The sequence below is a fragment of the Marmota monax genome, unplaced genomic scaffold, assembly GCF_021218885.2.
Source record: "Marmota monax isolate L192 unplaced genomic scaffold, Marmota_monax_Labrador192_F-V1.1 WCK01_AAM20220418_F8-fsc00038, whole genome shotgun sequence".
In the NCBI taxonomy this organism is placed as follows: domain Eukaryota; kingdom Metazoa; phylum Chordata; class Mammalia; order Rodentia; family Sciuridae; genus Marmota; species Marmota monax.
Genome location: NW_026692498.1, coordinates 6,561,817 through 6,580,709, shown reverse-complemented (window position 1 = coordinate 6,580,709; position 18,893 = coordinate 6,561,817). Strand labels below are relative to the sequence as shown.

General features: G+C 50.2%; 1 protein-coding gene across 1 annotated transcript in view; it reads left to right on the top strand.

Annotated features, from left to right (window-relative positions):
• Nucleotides 1-8,980, top strand: part of Pacs1 (phosphofurin acidic cluster sorting protein 1) — a 139,064-nt gene extending 130,084 nt beyond the window's left edge. The window contains exons 16-24 of the mRNA XM_046445186.2: nt 68-222; nt 410-520; nt 1,205-1,307; nt 1,797-1,839; nt 3,793-3,835; nt 4,099-4,234; nt 5,769-5,995; nt 7,395-7,514; nt 7,600-8,980. Of these exons, the coding sequence (XP_046301142.1) occupies nt 68-222; nt 410-520; nt 1,205-1,307; nt 1,797-1,839; nt 3,793-3,835; nt 4,099-4,234; nt 5,769-5,995; nt 7,395-7,514; nt 7,600-7,715 (1,054 nt within the window). The 3' untranslated portion in view covers nt 7,716-8,980. The remainder of the gene's footprint in view (nt 1-67; nt 223-409; nt 521-1,204; nt 1,308-1,796; nt 1,840-3,792; nt 3,836-4,098; nt 4,235-5,768; nt 5,996-7,394; nt 7,515-7,599) is intronic.
• The last annotated feature ends 9,913 nt before the right edge of the window (nt 8,981-18,893 follow it).

Genomic DNA, 18,893 nt, shown 5'->3' with positions numbered 1-18,893 from the left:
AAATGATTGCAGTCAGAGCTTGGGACCTGCCCTGAGTATGGCTTGCGAAGATCCCCTTTCTCCCCAGCTGCAACTGCAACTCCTCCATGCCGAGGCCAGTCAAGGTGGCAGCTGTGGGAGGCCAGAGTTACCTGAGTTCCATCCTTCGGTTCTTTGTCAAGTCCCTGGCCAGCAAGACCTCTGACTGGCTGAGCTACATGCGCTTCCTCATCATCCCCCTCGGTAAAGTGGGGCAGCACCCAGAAGGGGTGTTAGCCACCAGCAGCTCCAATTCTGGCAGCAGGGTGGGGGTTGGTCCTAGGACAAGAGCATCAGGGAGACCAAAGGCCCAAGCCATGGCTGGGGACAACTGCTGCCCACCTTTTCATTTGCTAACCCATTTTACCTTCTCTGGTTTTCCATCCACCAGGTTCTCACCCTGTGGCCAAATACTTGGGCTCAGTCGACAGCAGATATAGCAGCACCTTCCTAGATTCTGGCTGGAGAGATCTGTTCAGCCGCTCAGAGCCCCCAGTGTCAGGTAAGGGAACCTCCACCCGAGCCAGTACCGGGGTCACAAGACAGTGCAGCTGAAGGGGGCTTTTCCTCCTCAGGGCCCCTGTTCCCTGTCACTGTGCCCATACTTCCCTGGTGAGTATTCATTAAGTGCAGCTCTTCCACTTGGGGCCTTCTCCAGCTGCTGTGCACCCTACTGCTGCTTAGCCCTGTAGGAACAAAATGTAAGAAGCAAGAAATCACTGAGCAGTCTCTTGATAAGTGAGTGACGCTGTACCAGCTGGTGTTTCCCTGCCACCCAGTGAAGTTAGTGGTATCAGAGTGAGGTTGCCATAGACAGGACTGTCCTTTGGCTCACAGTCCCTTTGATTCAAAGGGGTAGCCAGGCATGGTGGCACACTCCTGTAATCCCAACAGCTTGGGAGGCTGAGGCAGGAGAATCACAAATTTGAGGCCCTACGCAACTTAGTGAGATCCTGTCTCTAAATAAAATATAGAAAGGGCTGGGGATGTGGCACAGTGGTTTAATCCCTGTGCAAAAAAAAAAAAAAAAAAAAAATGGTGGCTAGAATAAGCAAAACTCAGGGGATTTTAGAGCCCCTCCATCCCAGATCCATGGTCCTTTCCTGGGTCTCAGGAGGGCGCTCTCCCAGGGTTTGTGGGTTGCCAGCTGAAATGAACAGGCCAATCCCTCCTGGCTTTTCTGCAGAGCAATTGGACGTGGTGGGGCGCGTGATGCAGTATGTCAATGGGGCAGCCGCTACACACCAGCTGCCTGTAGCTGAAGCCATGCTGACCTGCAGGCATAAGTTGTAAGTCTGACTTGGGGGTTTCTTACAGTTGAGGTGGGCTCTGGGAGTCTGGAGAGCTCCTGTTGTTCACATTCTCCTTCTCTACACCCCTTTTCCTGTCACAGGAGCCCAAGAGCATTTGCAGGTCTTTTATTTCCTCTCTTGCAGGCACCCCCCTCCTCACCCTGGGCCTCCCAGCTCACGAGGTCCTGGGCCTGAATTAGTTACTCCTCTCCCGTCCCCTCAGTACTGAAGCAGCCCATCCTAGGGCTGAAGTCACCTATGCGGAGCAGGCAGTATAGTTTGCACAGTTGGGTCCTTTGCCCTAATTTTGTGTGCTCCACATGTACAGTGAGTAACAGGCCCTCCTCCTGACACTGAGATGTCTCCTGAAGATGTAGCACAGTGTTCTGGACTCCTGTACACCACTGTGAAATATGAAGGGCTTATTTCCCCACTGCTCTGCTCAGTCACATCTGCTAACCATAAAGCTTGTCTTTCTCCCAACAGCCCTGACGAAGACTCCTATCAGAAGTTTATCCCCTTCATTGGCGTGAGTATTGACTCCCATTCTCTGCACCCCATTCTCATGGGGACAGATTTTGCCCCCTGGGAGACATTTTTGGTTATCACAGCTGGGAGCATGGTGCTCCTGGCATCTAGTGGGGAGAGGCCAGGGATCCTGCTGAACCTCCTCTAGGATGCAGGACACAGTAGACACAGTGTGGCCCCAAAGGTCAGTAGTGCCAAGGTAGAGAAGCCCTGGGCCAGGACACATACTGGGCTGTCGATTTGATTTTTATTTTTTAATTTTTTTTCTATTTTATTTATTTATTTGCAGTACTGGGGATGGAACCCAGGGCCTTGTGCATGCTAGGCCAGTATTCTACCACTGAGCTGCCCCAGCCTTCGGCTGTCCCTTTTAGGGTTATCCTTTCCCCACATGAACTATCCCTGGATTCATCCCTGGTATCTCCTGCTTATTAGACCAGGCCCTGAATTTGGAGCCTGTAGATCCTGGAATAAAATCCAGAGCTTGGCTTCTGCAGGCTCAGGGAAGGGAAATAGTGAAGTGTGGTCTTCTGGGCAGAGGTCCATGAATCAGAAACTTCTATCTCCAGGCTCAGATGGACCACTGAGAAGAAGGGCTCTTCCTCTGCTTAGTCAGGAAGAACCTTTATTAGTGAATTATACAATAAAGGAAGAACTCTTAGATGCCTTTGGTGTCAGGTATACCAACTGTTGCTCTGTTTGTTGGTGAGAGCTGGGCCCAAGCTCAGACTGACCTAACTAGTTAGGGGCCCACAGAAAAGGACCAAACACTTGTGTTTCTGCTTCTGAGGTGTTCTGATTTCTCTTTCCAACCAGTTTGTATCTTTTTCTGTAATCTCCTTGAGGATCTTGCATAGTTTTTGGGGAGAAGGGGCAGTGAAGTGCAGATAGACATGCTCAATTCCCCACTATCCCTGATCACTGAATGTTCAAGTCTCTGGGTATCCTGAGTAATCTTAGTTGAGGGAATGGACAGCCCTCCTCAGGCTTCTGGGATGTTCATATAGTTATACTGCTGCAGGCCATGGGACCCTGGTCACAGCCCAAGCTGTCAGTTTGACTCATGTCTTCATGGAACTGGGGATCGATGCTTACTCTGGTCTCCCAGCCAAACAAGAGTTAAAATATGAAAAATGTCATAGGGGCGTAGCTCAGTAGTAGAGCACTTGCCTAGGATATGCAGGGCCATGAGTTCCATCCTGAATTTTGTTCCTCTCAGTGAGTGAATGCAGCAGTGCTCTCAGCAGCCTGACGAAAACTGCTGCCACCTGCAGTCCCCTTCACTCCAGCAGCCCAAACCCAGCTGACCCCACCTGTCACTCAGACCACAGGAGATAGTCACCAAGTTTGCCTCTAACCTCTAGCATCCTTTTGTGACCACTGGAGGGCTCCCTCTGTCCTTTCCATAATAGTCTATGGGGAATCTAAAATTCCTGAGATGCCCCTTATGGGCACTCCAGATTCCAAGAAGGTAGAAAGAGGAGGGCTGGTGTCTGCACTGATTCAGTATGTTCAGTTGAGCTGGCTCACACAGAGCATGGCTGCCATGAGACATGCCTGTCCCGACAGAGATGGAGCTGGCTTCCTGGGACCCTACCTATGTGGTCTTAGAAGAATTGAGATCACTACACTAACTGGTTCCTGCCTTCATATGTGCCTTGCTCATTTCCCCAGAGAAGAGCTGCAAATTCCCATGGGCCCTCCTTGTGTTGTTTGGACTGGGCTTCCTTTCTTTTTGTGGTATTGGAGTTGGAACCCAGGGCCTACACAGGCTATGCCCATGCTCCACCATTGAGCTACAGCCCCATCCCTTAAGCTCTGGGCTGTTCCAGGCTTATAAAGATTTTATGAGCCTATGATAAAATTGCGTGTATGATGGCTGTTGTGCTGGCCCTATTTCCTGTTGGATCATACTTGCCTAAAAGACTTACTGAGCATGTCTTCCCTCCTCCAGGTGGTGAAGGTGGGCCTGGTTGAAGATTCACCCTCCACTGCAGGTGAGCCTGGGCCCCTGGGCTCCTCTTGGGTGAGATCATCTCTCTGGTGCAATGGTCAGAAATTGGAGGTGCTGAGTGTTCTGGGGAAGCAGCTTGGGCAGGAAGATGTGAGCCTTGCTGTGCAGCTGTGTGGGGAGGGGAGGCAGGAGCAGCCCAGGGCTCAGGAGGAAAGCAGGGCTGCCCCTAAGAAAGTGGCTCCTCCCTCCCTGCCATCAGCAAGTGAGGATGGCTGCCTCTGACTGACAGTGTTCATCTCCCGACAGGTGATGGGGACGATTCACCTGTGGTCAGCCTTACTGTGCCCTCCACATCTCCACCCTCCAGCTCAGGCCTGAGCCGAGATGCAATAGCCACCCCTCCTTCCTCCCCATCCATGAGCAGCGCCCTCGCCATTGTGGGGTAAGCAAGGCCCAGCAATCTAACTCTTCCCAGGCACAGACACACTGGCCTAAGAAGGTCACACTGGTGAGAGAACTCAGAGGACAGTCACCAGCCAGCCAAGTCATTGGACAGCTCAGTGCAGTGAGAGGCATGTCCAGCCTGGCAGGCCTTTTATGGCTGTGAGGTGTGATGCAGGTGTCTTGTTATAGGACTCACTGGCATGTGAGTGGCTCTGTGATGTGTCCACTGTGCTGGCGTGGGCAGGTTACTGGGCTCCAGTTTCATCTTATGTGTAGTAGAGGTGAGTTGGCCACCTTGGGGACTATTGTGTAGCTTATAAATAGGAACCGAGTATCAGTTGGGGCACGCTGTGGTGTGGTGCCTTGCGTCACTTGGTCCAGTGGTACCTGCCCTCCTGGAGCTCGGGCTCCCAGGCTGGGCCTGCACTGCAGAGGCGGCAAAAACCTCATGATTGTGGGGTGTGGCAAAGCGGGGAGGAAGTCTTAAAGAATCTCAAGTACCTAAAGCTTAGCTGGAGAGCCAGGGAACCCTTTCCTGCCAGGCCTGAGGAAGGGGAGGGGGATGAGAAGAGGCTTTTAGGCCATGGCCAGGAGCAGAGAGCAGCATTCTTTTTCTCTTTCTTCTGCCTTTACCTCTTTCCTTTCATCATAGCACCTGAGAGGGAGGCACTGGGCAATGGCTTTTCCAGAGGCCTCAGTGAGAGTGTCATAGCCCTGGACCTGGTATCCCCAACCTGTCCTCCAAACCTCTCTTCCTCCTCTCCTCCGTGGACTTCTGATTTTTCTGGAAGGGACAATGTAGGAAAAACAACCATGCTCTGCCCCAGAGACCTGCTGGATCCAGGCTTCCAGGAGCCCTGTTTTCTCTCAGACCCCCCCACTGCCTAAAGATTTCTGTCCAGCATAAGTTTGGGGAACCTTGAGTCCAACCCCTACCTCAACCTCCTTTCTCATACAATATAAGCTTTTTATTTATTTATTTATTTATTTATTTAATGGAACCACTAAAAAAATGAGGCAGAAAGAAAAAATCAGATGACTTTCATAGCCATGTGCCTATTGTATCTGCCACCTCCTTTCAAGAAACCATCAGCCCTTTCCCTGGGAGCTAAAATTATCCCTGAGCTAAAAGTGCCCCATCTAAGCGAGCTCCAGAGCTGCTCTGCAGCCACTCTGGCTCTTCAGCCCCCTGCCTCTAGGCACCGACTTTGCTTGCTGGGACCATGTGTGCATGTACAAGGATCTGCGTGCCTGTGTGCACTCTGCTTCACAAAGTTTCCACTTCTCTCACCCTGTGATAGTTTTACTTGGGCCTTTATCCTCTGCTGGTTTTGTTCTCAGATCAGCCTGATTCTTGATACCCACATGAGCTGCTGCTGATTCTGTGTGACTGGAGGGAACACAGCCACTCAACTGAACTTGCTCCCCATCTCCTGCTCCAGGAGGCTGGCAGCCCCTCTTCCCAGATTCTGGCCCATGTAATTGGGCTCTGAGGAAAAAGCTGATCTCTTGTTTTTATCCCATTTCTCCAGGAGTCCCAATAGCCCATATGGGGATGTGATTGGCCTCCAGGTGGACTACTGGCTGGGCCATCCTGGGGAACGGCGAAGGGAAGGTGACAAAAGGGACGCCAGCTCTAAGAACACTCTCAAGAGTGTCTTCCGCTCAGTACAGGTTTCCCGCCTGCCCCATGGTGGGGAAGCCCAGCTTTCTGGCACCATGGCAATGACTGTGGTCACCAAAGAGAAGAACAAGAAAGGTAAAGAGAAGTGCAGGGGCCACCAGGCCTCCTCCCTTCTTTCAGGGTCTGAAAGACAATTTGCTTTCACCTGGTGGAGTGGGGGCGGGGGGCTCAGTGGTAGAGTGTTTGCCTGTTATATGCAAAGCCCAGTATGGCAAAAAGGGAAAAAAAAGTCTGTGGGTGGGATGCAGTACACTTATCACGTGATCAGCCTGGGACCCAGTGAGAACACCCTGCCTTCCCCTGGGGGAAACGCCATACCTTATATAATGCAGGAAACTGAGGTCCCAGCTCAGGGGCTAAGGCCCTTGCTGCTGCAAAGTACAAGGAACCTTTCTGACCTTTGCCCTCAGGGTTGGACTATGGGACAGGATGACCATGCCCCAGCCATGGTCATCATGACCCATTGAGCAGAGCTTTCACATCCAGCACAGAAGAACTCCCCAAAGAAGCTTTATGAGCAGAAGGATATAACTATTTTAGGAATTAAGGGGAATCAATCCTTCCAGAAAAAGAGGGGTGGCTTGGGCTGGGGTTATTGCTCAGTGGTAGAGCGCTTGCCTAGCATGTGTGAGGCACTAGGTTCAAATCTCAGCTCCACATATAAATAAATGAATAAAATAAAGGTTCATTAACATCTATCTATCTATATCTATCTATATCTATATCTATATATATATATATAATCTTAAAAGGGGGCGGGGTGGCTTAAGGCCCTGGAGGCAGAGTTGTAGAGGCAGGGTCCTATATTCTGTGTGAGGCAGGAATCCCCATAACCAGGCTGCTGTCCTTGTAGATTGCCACTCTTCTAGCTGGTTGGAACCCCACAACTCCAGCTGTGCACCAGCAGCAGCTGAAGACCCTGCCTCCTGGGCTGGCAGAGCAAGAGCAGATGGGCCTCTTCCTGTGCATGCTTTCCACCCTACAGCATTCCCCAGGGCCCTGGGCAGGGGCTGTGCGAGGCTAGGGCCAAAACCTGCACACTACAGCATAAGGATTTGCTGAGAGTGGGGAGCTGAGCAGTGTCCTCTGTATCAGTATCCTTGCCTCTTTCCTGGGGCCAGGGTAGAGTTAATGCAAATACCTGCCCCCACATCATCTCCTTTGCTGTAGGCCCAGCAAGCCCCAGACAGGGAGCTAGGCCCCTTCCCAAGGTGCCTAGAACATTTCGGCTAGAAGGGACTTCAGAGACCATCTAGCCCCAGGTCTTGACTGTTCAGATGAAGATAGGCCTGGGAAAGGATGCAGGAAGGTGTAGATCCTGACCTGCGGCCTGAGCCAAGCAGGAAGGGAGGAGGACAGGCCTTTTGCCAATTATCTCCCCTTGCCCCGGGAAGAAGGAAGCACTGGGGTTGGGGAGGAGAGGGATGGCTATTTCCCAGGGCTGCAACAGAGATAGTTTCTGCTGGCTTTGCAGTTCCCACCATCTTCTTGAGCAAGAAACCCCGGGAAAAGGAAGTGGATTCTAAGAGCCAAGTCATCGAGGGCATCAGCCGCCTCATCTGCTCCGCCAAGCAGCAGCAGACTATGCTGAGAGGTGTGGTGATTTTGATGGTCCTCCCCAAGGGACAGGGAGATGACCTCAGCTGCCCCATTACCTCCCACTTCCCTCTTGCCCCCAGTGTCCATCGATGGAGTCGAGTGGAGTGACATCAAGTTCTTCCAGCTGGCAGCCCAGTGGCCCACCCATGTGAAGCACTTTCCAGTAGGACTCTTCAGTGGCAGCAAGGCCACCTGAGGCCCGGCTTCTGGCTACTCTCCCTCCTGGCACTGCCATCCAGCCTCACCGCCTGCGGGCAGGGGGAGGCCAGCAGGCTGGGCCCAGAACCCCTTTCCTGGCACTGGGGCCAGCCCTTCACATGCCCAGTCCTGAAGGACACTGCCACTGGGGATGCTGCCCTCCCCTCCCCACTGCCCAGCCCCATCCCTTACCACCCCTCCTCCCTCCTGCTCCAGTCCCAGGGCAGGTGGGTTCTGTCTTCTGGTGCCCATGGTCCCTGGAATTGAGTCCTGCAGGCCTTCCTTCTCCTGGCCCTACCTCTTTCCTTCTGTGGCACCAGTTCCCTTCCTGGAAATAGGAAATGTGGGATCCTGGTCCACAGTGGGAGAGCCCAGGTCTCCCCACTCCCACCCCAGCCATCAGGCTCTCATTTTCCAAGGCCCCACTGCCAAATACCACTCATCCCACCTGCCCCCAGTGGGGCAGGCCAGAGCCACTCCCCACTCCTGTAGGGACCTCCTCCTGTCCATGACTTCCCAGTGGAGGGTGAGGGGCAACTGAGTGATGCCGTGTGTTTCTGGAATGGAGGGGCCTCCCCCATGCACGACTTCCTATCCCAGCCCGCCCTGTCCTTGTATATGTCAGGTTTCCTGAGCGTTTCTTCGGTTCTCTGCACAGCCAGTCCCTCAGTTGTTTATGTAACCCCCATGCACCATCCTGTCCTGTGACTTCCTCTCGCTGGTGATGTTCTTCCCTCAGCCTTCCCGCCCCTTCACCCAGCACAGCTCTGCCGGGCATGAGAGGTGGAGGCAGACCCTCTGTCCACCGGCCATGTATCTCCCTTTCCCATGTAGACTTGTCTCCCTCATCCTCCTACCTCCGCCATGTCAGGGCAGCTGGGCAAAGGCCTCTCCACCAGGTCTCCCCTCCAGCAGCCTCTTTTCCTCCCTCTTGTCACCATGGCAGATCCTAAGCCCTTCCTCAGCTTCGTCCAGCTGTTCTCAGGAGAGGCTGAGGGCAAGGACACAGAGCCAACGCTCGGCCACCATGCCACTGGCACTCCAGAGCTTCTGCATCACCCTCACTGCTCCCTAGAAGTTGTGGCACAGAACTGCATTTTGAAAGTGTTTGCCCACTCTCCATGCCTCCCCCAAAGTCCTCTAGCCCTTCCCCAGGCCTGGCCCTGCTGTCCAGAGCATATCCTGGGCCCGAGGGTGGAGGTGAGGGTGGGAGGACGGGGTGAAGTTGATTTTTCATTCAATAAACTGGTGATTTCTTACCAACTGCCTTGGGCTTCTGTGCCCATGACTGTCATCTGGGCTTTCACCCCCACCCCCCAGAAGGACACAGCATAACTCCATTCAGAATCAACTAGGAACCTAGGTGGAAAAGAAGTACACCCCCACTTTTTCCATTACGGAAACCAGTATGATGATGTCTCACCCAGCCTGAGGCAGGCAAAGGTCAGAAATAGGACTGATTTCCCACCAAACTCCATTTTCCCCCAGGACCCTCTGTTCCCAGTCCCCAGTGTGCCTAACAAGGCAGTGGCATGTGAAGGGATGGTTTCTCCCTTCTGAAAATCTGAGGCTTTGCAAAGGGGTCTTTGCCTCTTAGGTGGCAGGGTTGGGGCTTGGGTTTCTCTTTGGAGTTTACTTTCCTGCCCGTCCTTGATACGAGATATGAAACCATCATAGCTGATGCTTCCTGACACCTGGGTCCACCACAGGCTCCCAAGCTCAGGCCTTCACACACAGCCTCCTGGAAAGAAGTGTCTAGAGCTGAGAGCGGGGACAGAGAGTGTCCTTTCACCCTGCAGGATACAGCCCAGGGGTGCAGCAGCCAGGTAGGGCAGGCTGTTGCTGACCTCAGACAGACTCCCCAAGCCCTGTGGCATATCCTCACCAGTGTCTCTGGGACCCAGCTACATGACCTGGCAGGAAACTTCCTGAGCCTAGATGTGGGCAGGGACACTGCCACAGGGCAGAGTGGACAGAGGACAGCTGCATGCAAAACTCTTCAAAAGCACTATCTGGCCTTGACTTCTTCCCACTCCCCTTAGGCTTTATTTCTCAATCCCAGCCTCTTGTCAAAGATACAACCTGGGTTGCCAAACCCAAGGGACAGTGTTTTCCTTTGGCCTATCATCAGCCTTTGATGCAAATGACCATTTCTCCCTTGAACTTTTCTCCACTAGGCCTTAGACTGTGGACCATACCTGCTATCCTCTCACCTCAAATGGCCATTTCCCCTCCTGCGTCCTCTTCAGCCTAGGAACTTGGAATACTCAGGGCTCTGCCTCTCCTGTCTCTCCAGCCTCCATTCCTGCCCTAGAGGGAGCTTAGTGCGCCCCATAGCATGAGCTGCACTCAGGAGATCTCTTCCCCTACAAGTGGAAACTCCACTCTTCAGTTGCCAAGGGTGAAAACTTGGGAATCCTGCTTGATTCCTCTTTTTCTCACTCCCAACATCCAGTCTGTCAGCCATCCTGGGCTTTCCCTTCAAGATAAATCCAGAAGCCAACAGCTCCTTACCCTTCTCACTGCCAGGATTATCCCTTGTCTGGATACTGCAATAGTCCCATTACTTCTCTGCCTTTACCCTGTTCTCCCTGCCTTGTATTCTCCACACAACAACCAGAGGGAGTTTTTTTTTAAAATGTTGATCAGATAGTTTTAAATTGCTGATCTGAAATATCCAGTGACTTCCCATCTCACTAGAGTACAGAGCCTCCTGGTAACCTTCAAGGCCTAGCAGTTCCCCCCCAGGAATTGCCTAGCTCTTATTTTCCCCTGGGGGACTTTGCACAAGTCATTCTTCCTACTCCTGCCCCCAAGCCTCTGTGGCTGCACCCTCATTCATGTCTCAGCTTAAAATCTCTTCAGGAGATCTCTCCTTTTCTTACCTTTCCTTCTTTTCTGACTAGTACTTCTTGCTCCTGAGCATTTAATTATTCATTTGTTTGTCTCTCCCACTAGAATATAAGCAGCTCCAAAAAAGGGGAAAAAAAAATCTCTCCTTGTAGAGAATCAGACAAGACTGCAAAACGTCTGTTTGCAAGCATGCATAGTCATGTCTGATTCTCTACATCTCCTGCTAGATCTTCAGCAGCAGGATTTATTGCATAGGTGTGTGGTAAATATGTGTTGACAGAATGAATGAAGATTCCCTCTCTTATTCTGCTGGAATGGGGTCCCCAATCCAGATGAGCCTTGCAAGACACTTTAACCTGCAGCCCAAAGGACACCTGTGTTTTCTGGTAGGCTCTGGAGTAAGAGGATGGACTTAACCCTGAGCCAAGAGGAGAAGGAGGGAGGCATTAAATTTCCCAAGATGCCAAGCACCAGACAACTCAAGTGAAGGCTTTGGGTTACATCTTGAGACAGCTCTGTCCTGTCACTGACAGAGACATCATTTAATGGTGAGGAAGTAGCATTGTGGTGCAGAAGGTGAAACAACCCCTATCTAGCCCACACACCAAGGGGGTTTACGTATTTATTTTTTTTTTTATTATTATTATTTTTTTTTTGGTACTGCAGACTGAACCTAGGGCACTTTACAAACTCAGAGCTTCATCCCCAGTCCTTTTTATTTTTTATTTTAAGAGATCTTGCTAGGTTGCTGAAGCTCTCCTCCAACTTGAAATCCTCCTGCTTCAACCTCTCGCATGACTGGGATTACAGGTGTATGCCATCACATCCAGCTTCAGTGAAGTTTTTTATTAGAATGTTTTGATTTACAGAAAAGTTGCAAACATGGTACAAAGAGTGGCTGTAGGGCTGAGGATACAGCTCAGTGTAGAGAACTTGCTTAGCATATGCAAGGCCCTGAGTTCTATCCCCAGGACCACAAAAAAAAAAAAAAAAGTGACTCTATACCCAGTCTCCTGCCCCCCCACTATTGTGAACATGTTCTGTTTGTGTAGTAAAGTTGTCATAACTAACGGCACTTGCTGATGATGGTGACTTTGCTCACCTGGCTAAGGTGTTATCTGGGATTCCTCACTATGAAGTCTGTACCATATGGAAAGAAGTCACTGAGTAGGGGACAAAATTGGGGGGAATGAGTTTATCTGTATGGCAGATTTCAGGCTGATGTTTTGTTTTTTTAACAGATACAACATTTTTTTAATTTATCCATTTTTTTTAATGTGGTCCTGAGGATTGAACCCAGTACCTCACACAAGTTAGGCAAGTGCTCTACCACTGAGCCACAACCCCAGCCCCAGACTGATGTTTTAAACAACTTCTTTCATCACCCCAATGCTGTGTCCAAGGACAGATAGCAATAGTAGCCATCATGTCACCTCTCAGTCATGTTCTTTGAGCCAGTCCTCTGATGAGCACTTCACATGGTTTGCTAAATTGAGTCCTCAGCCGCCTCCTTTGTGCAAGGTCAGAGAGCCGCCTCTCCCAGCTCTAGGTCCTCGCAGCACAGTCAGCTCAATCCTCATCTGGCCAGAGTGGGACTCCTGCTTCCTGGCGCTCCTCCCCACATCTCCCCAATCTTAGTAAATGGCACCAGTATCCATCCTGATACTCAAGCCAGAAACCAGCTCATCTGGCACGACCCCTCTTCCCAACTCATCAGTGACCCTATCCATTCTGCTTCCCAGATTGCTCCCAAACTTATGCAGTACCTTTCCCAGGTTGGAGCCCTGCAGTGCCTAAGTATGATGCACTGAGTGTGACACTTCACCTCTGAGATCTTCCTAAAATCTCGAACCTCAGTGTAGGCATAAGAAAAATATCAGGCTTGGCATAGTGGCGCATGCCTGTAACCCCAGTGGCTTGGGAGACTGAGACAGGAGGATCATGTGTTCAAAGCCAGCCTCAGCAATACAGTGAGGCCCTGACTCTAACTAATAAAAAATTTAAAAGGGGGGCTGGGAATGTGGCTTAGTGGTTAAATGCCTCTAGGTTCAACCCCAGTTGAGGAACAGTTCAAAGAGTACCTGACTTGTATTCCTCAAAACTGGGGAACACTGGGGTTATGTTATAGCTCAGTGGCAGAACATTTGCCTCACATGTACCAGGCCCTGGGTTGGGATATAGCCCAACCATGTCCTTCAGGCCACAGGGTCTGGCTCCAGTTACCTTCTCCCTCAGGCTCTCACTTGAGTCACATGGCCCTGTCCATCATCACAGACATCTAGCCTCACTGGGCCTAAACTATAGATCTTCCTAGCTTGCAGAATCATTCCTTTTCCTTCGAGTAGCTTCCTGTTGTGGTCCTCTGAGAGGTTTCCCCACCTCCCTGAAGCCCAGCTGTTGTCAGTCTCTCTTGGCCCTTTGTTCAATCACAGTTCACTGTCACCTGCAGTATTTTTTGCCACCTTGAGAAAGAGTAGGGCCTTAAGACCCTTACCAGACACAGATCAGCTGAGTATCCATATTTCTTTTTTTTTTTTGAGATGGGATCTCACTATGTTGCCCAAGGCAGTATTGAACTTGACCTCCTGGGCTCCAGTGATCCTCCATCTCAGCCTCCCAAATGCTGGAACTACAGATATATGCCACCAAGCCTGGTAAGGAACCAGATTTCAAACCCAGGTCTTCCATCTCCTGATTATCTCAACCCTCCATACACCCAGGAGTCATGAGGTTCCTGCTGTGGGTCAGCTCCTGTCCTAGGTATGCTGACACAAGGATGCACACACAGTTGGATCCCTACCTTTTCAGGCAAGCAGGGGAAGAAGTGAACAAGTGTCACACAGCGCTACAGGATGCACAGGAAGGGCATCTAACCCAGACTGGGAGCATCCAAGCCGTCCCAAGGGAAATGACACCTGAGCGGTGTCTTAAGACGCCTGACAAGCTGGATGTTCTGGTACAAGAACCAGCATGTAAAAATCAGATAAGAGTGAGACCTATGCTGAGAACCACATATGGTTCAGTGTGGCTGAAAGGCTTTGGGGATGGTGTCCTGCAGAAGAGAAAAGAGCCCAGGGCATGAGGACCTTGTGGCTACTATTATTACTTAATATTAAGGTAAGTGCAGTGGCTCACACCTGTGATCCCAAAACTCAGGAGGCTGAAGCAGGAGGATCAAGTTTGAGGTCAGTCGTAGCTACTTAACTAAACCCTGTCTCAAAAAAAAAAAAAAAAAAAAAGGCTGGGGATGTGGTAGAGTGCTATGCCTGCATGCATGAGGCCCTAGGTTTGATCCAAAAAAAAAAAAATAGTATTACTTTTTTTTTTTTTTTTTGGTACCAGGATTAAACCCAGGGGCATTTAAGCACTGAGCCACATCCCCCAGATCCTTTTTATATTTTATTTAGAGACAGGTTCTCACTGAGTTACTTAGGGTCTTGCTAAATTGCTGAGGATGGCTTTGAACTCACAATCCTCCTGCCCCAGCCTCCTACTAAACTACTGGGATTACAGGAGTGTGCCATTGTGCCCATGAGTATTACTTCTTATTACTATCTTAGAACAAGGATTGGGCTCTTGATCCTGAGATAATAGGGAACTAATAAAGGGTTTCAGGCAGAGAAACAAGATAATGGAATTGAAGCTGAGCCGGCTATGCCCACCAGAGGACACAGGACCTGTGTCCAGACCAGGCAACGAGTTCAAGGGCTGTTGCAGCATGTTTTAGTCAACTTTTTTGTTGCTATGACCAAAAGACCTGACAAAAACAACTTGGCTCACAGTTTCAGAGTTCAGTCCATGGTCAGCCGCCTGTATAGCCTTGGGCCTGTGGTGAAGTAGAGGTCATAGCAGAAGGGCATGGCAGAGGAAAGCTGCTCAGTCTGTGAAAGCCAGTAAACAGACAAAATGTCACCCCCAAAGGCATCCCCCACTGACCTATTTCCTCTGGCCACACCCTACCTGCCTACAGTTACTACCAGTTAATCCATACCAATGGATTCATCCACTGATTGAGTTAAAGCTCATAATCCAATCACTGTACTAGAACATTCTTGCGTTGTCTCACACATGAGTTTTTGGGGGATACCCTGTATATAAACCATAACAGTGATTTAGAAACAATGTGACAAAGACAGACTAAGGAAAGGGTAGAAGGGTGGGAGAAAAGTCACATAGGCCTGAGAGTGATTTAGGAGGCAGTCAACAGGTTTGCTGGGCTGATTAGAAAACAGGGCTGAGTGTGTCAAGGACAGGACTGGCTATCTGCCCATACGAGGAGCAGATGGTGAAGCATCCCTGCGGATTTGGACAGGAGATGGTGGGCAAGGTCCAGTGTTAGAGGCATGCGTGCTGATCCACAGTAGGGGCTAAATATCTGGGTCTTACTGGAGACAGAGGTAATGCAAGGAAGAGGGCAAATCACCATGCGCCCATCCACTCCATCCGACCACCCAACTCCCCCCAGCAGCACCACCTTCTCGCTCCTGTTCAGCCTTTCTGTCTCCCCTCACCTGTGGCTCACTTCATTCTCAATGTGTTTTCTCTCTGGCAGTACTGTAAGCAGAGACTCCCACTCCCTGACACAGGGTCTGTCAAATAGTGAGCTTGGTGGTGGTGATAATAAATAATTATGAAGAACAGTGTCTGTTATGTGCAGGTTTAATGTGAGAACTTTGGGCCTTTTTTTTTTTTTAATCATCTGACAAATGGAGACACACAGGGCTGGGGATGTGGCTCAAGCGGTAGCGCGCTCGCCTGGCATGCGTGCGGCCTGGGTTTGATCCTCAGCACCACATACCAACAAAGATGTTGTGTCCGTCGAGAACTAAAAAATAAATTAAAAAAAAAAAATGGAGACACACAGCTTTGACCTTGGCTGAGTCTGACCCCTATGTTCCCTCCCACTGAGCAGGGCAAGGACCCTTCTATCCTGGCTGGAAGGGTACAGAGTTGCCATATAGCTGCTGGGACAGGAGCCAGGGACTGACTTTAAGGAGACCTCAGAACAGACTTGATCTTGGCTCAGTGGTAGAAAGAATCTAACAAGCAAAAGTGGGAAGACTCCTCAAGAAGAGGGGGACACCGTGGTCTTTAAGGAACCACTAATCTTGAGCACTCGTGGGTGAATCTACAGAGGTGTCAAAGGGGATGAGATTGTTGAAGAAAGTGCCCCAGCCACTCAAAGAAAAGGAGGGAAGCTACCAGAGGAAAAAAGAAAGCCAATTTCAGTGGGATGGGTGCTTCTGAGGATCTGAAAGGACAGGGTAGAAGCAGTGAGAGTGATCTTCAGGGAGAAGAGCATTAAATATCAAAAGTATCAAGAATGTTCCCGGGCATGGACAGGGGCAGGGGGCTGCTGAGGACTGCAGAAAATGGCAGAAGGAGCTGAATCACCATCAGGCATGGGCACGGATTCCTTCGTTCATTCTCCATTTACTGAGCAGCCATCAGCAGCCTGGCAGGAGACCAGCAGCTGCGGGGGAGGCGCAGGACTGAGCAGGATGAACAGTGTCTTCCCTCTAGAGATGCACAGTGTAATCCTCAGGACCAGATAAAAAGCAAGTGGCTGAAAAGGTTGAACAAATGCAAGGTTAAGTGCTGAAAGCAAGATAAGGGCATAAGAACTGGCAGGGAAAGGCCCAGTCCTCCCTCCACCAGGCACCAGGGACACAGGGCCAGCCGCCTAAGGAGAGGCACAGCGGACCCACAGAAAGCCAGCCATCAAGGGAGATTGAAAACTGCTCTCTACCTACCTGGGAAAAGGTGATAAAGGAATGTGCTCCTTCATTAGGCAGAAAGAAAGCACAGGTAAGGAGGCAGAGGTAGCAGTGTGCATACCCGGTATGTTCTGTGCAGCCCATGGGCCTGTAGATGCAGGTGAAGTACATGTAGGCACTGGGTGCCTCTGCCCTGGGTGAACCTGCCTCAGGCTGTGTCAGGGGTATGCACCTGTATTTTTGCATGGGTGTGAACATGCAACTTAGTCCCAGTTCTCTTATCTCCTTTCTGTGTGTTCAGTCTCCCTCACACACTCTTGGGGACAAAACAACTTGCATTCTAGATTTGAAAGGGATGTAGTGGTCGCTGAGAACAGCAGGATAAAAAATATAAGCCCCTGCTCCCTCCGTTGGAGAGCTACTTCCCCCTCACTGGGCCCCAGCTTCCTTACCTGTAGAACAAAGGCATTGAGACAGCACCTTTCAACCCAGGCTGCACATCACAGGAACCAATGAAAGGTTTTAAAAAAGAGGTGCCCGGGGACCATCAAATCTCAGTCCTGGAGGGACAGACTTCCAACAAAGTTCCCCAAGGGCTTCTGCAACCCAGTCTTACTAAGGAAAATAAAGGTGCCCTAGCTCCAGATTCTTCTCTCCCTATGATCTGGACATGTTGGCAAGTTTGGGGTGCAGTCCTGATGGAGCACACAGGTAGGCTTATCAAACCATAGCCAGGGTGCTGCTTGAAGATGGCCAGTGTGAGGACTGAAGGACACCAGATGCCAGGTTCCTCAGGGACTCTAGAGGAAAACTGACCAGCTGAAATTGGCAGGGATAAATGAGCTGGGCTCTGATGCAACTAGCATAATCAATAGAAATAGTAAACTTGTAACAGAGGTGCTTCTCTGGGGTGGGGCATTGGATGACTGGAAAACTGCATTTCCCTGCAACTTGTGTATGTGCCTTTTGAATGCTACATCATGTGAAAGTATAAACTAGCTGGAAAGAAAAATCATTGGCAGAAGTACAAGACTGAGAAGGACCAACTCAATGTGATGGAGTGGATGTACCCAGGGTCTTAGCTGACCATGAGTATTACCTGTGGTGGCTGTCAGTGTTAGCGTGAATTCAGTTTCAGAGGTGGAAAGATGGCATGGTGTTTTATGTTTTGTGGTGCTAGCGATCAAATCCAGGACCTCCCACATGCTAGGTAGGCACTCTATCACTGAGCTACAACCCCAGCCCCTGGGGCAGCATATTTTTTCAAAGTGGGGATGTCCTTCTGTGGTTGGTACAGTTCACTCCTTGTCTGGATCATTGGATCCTGGGTACAGCACCACTTTTTAAGCAAGGTCTGGATTAACAGAAAGGAGAAAAACTGGGATGGGGAAGGGTCAGGAGACTGCAGTAGGGCTAAGGAAAGAGATACCAAACCAGGTAGAGAGAAGACTGAGATGCCATCCTGTCTCCAAGTTTCTTTATTGGTTATAGGGAGAAGATAAGCTGTGAGCACTGAAGAAAGGCACTTTTGGGGGTTAAGGAAAAACTTCTAACCTTTAAGACTTATCTATGGCAGAAGACCACCCCTCTGCCAAAGATGGAGCTATGGGGGGGATTCCAACACCCCCAGCATGCTGAACCTAACAAACTCTAGGAGGGGAATACTGATTTGTAGGAATACCCCAGATCTCCCATAGACATTAGGCCTCATTGTAAAGCTTTTGTCCCTTGGGAGGTCATCCTGCCATCACCTCCTAGTGCTGTCAACTTAGAAGTGGTGGGGTTAGTGTGGGTGGGGAGGGAGAGCTGGCAACACAGGGTTACAGAGAATCAGATCAGTACCTGGGTTTGGAGGAAGTTTGTAAGCCCAATAGGTTTCCTCCTTTTTTCTCCCATTAAAGTACTATCCAGGCCCAACCCTGTTTAGTGTCTGAGAACAGACGAACTTTAGGTACCACCTGTAAATCTTCTGACTTTTCCTAAACCAATTTTTACTGAGCCCTGTTGTGTCTCCATGAAGAGCTGCACCGGAATGAACAAGAGGGCAGCTCAAGGTCTACATTACAGTGGGAGAAGCAAACCTACAAGAAAAATGTCAGAAAGGCTAATCCTAGAGCCTTAAGCAGATGCACCACAGGGCATAGAGGACTACTCTAGAAGGGGATTGGGAAATCGAGGAGGTGACATCTAAGTCCCAAGTTATTCCATCACAAACCACACACTCACTTTGTCTTGATCATCTGGCCAACAGCATTTGCTGTGGAGTTCACCTGAGAAAGTCAGGGACCCCCCATGGAAAGCAACATTCCATAAGAGAGTAAAAACTCAGCAGGGAGTGAGTTAAGTATTCGGGAGTACACTCCAGAGTCCTTAACTCATAATGTGTTAGCCACTAAAAGAACTCTGCTTTCCCCACCCTCTCACTCTGTCTCATCTGCCTCAAAGCACATTAATTACACCTTCACCATGCATGACAAGAACATGCATCCACATAAAGGATAAAACTGTCAAGTCAGGGAAACAGCAAATTCCCAGGACCCTCAACTTGTTACTCCATGATGTGTGTGAATTCTTCCACTCCCCACCCATGTGTCTCTCAACAGTCA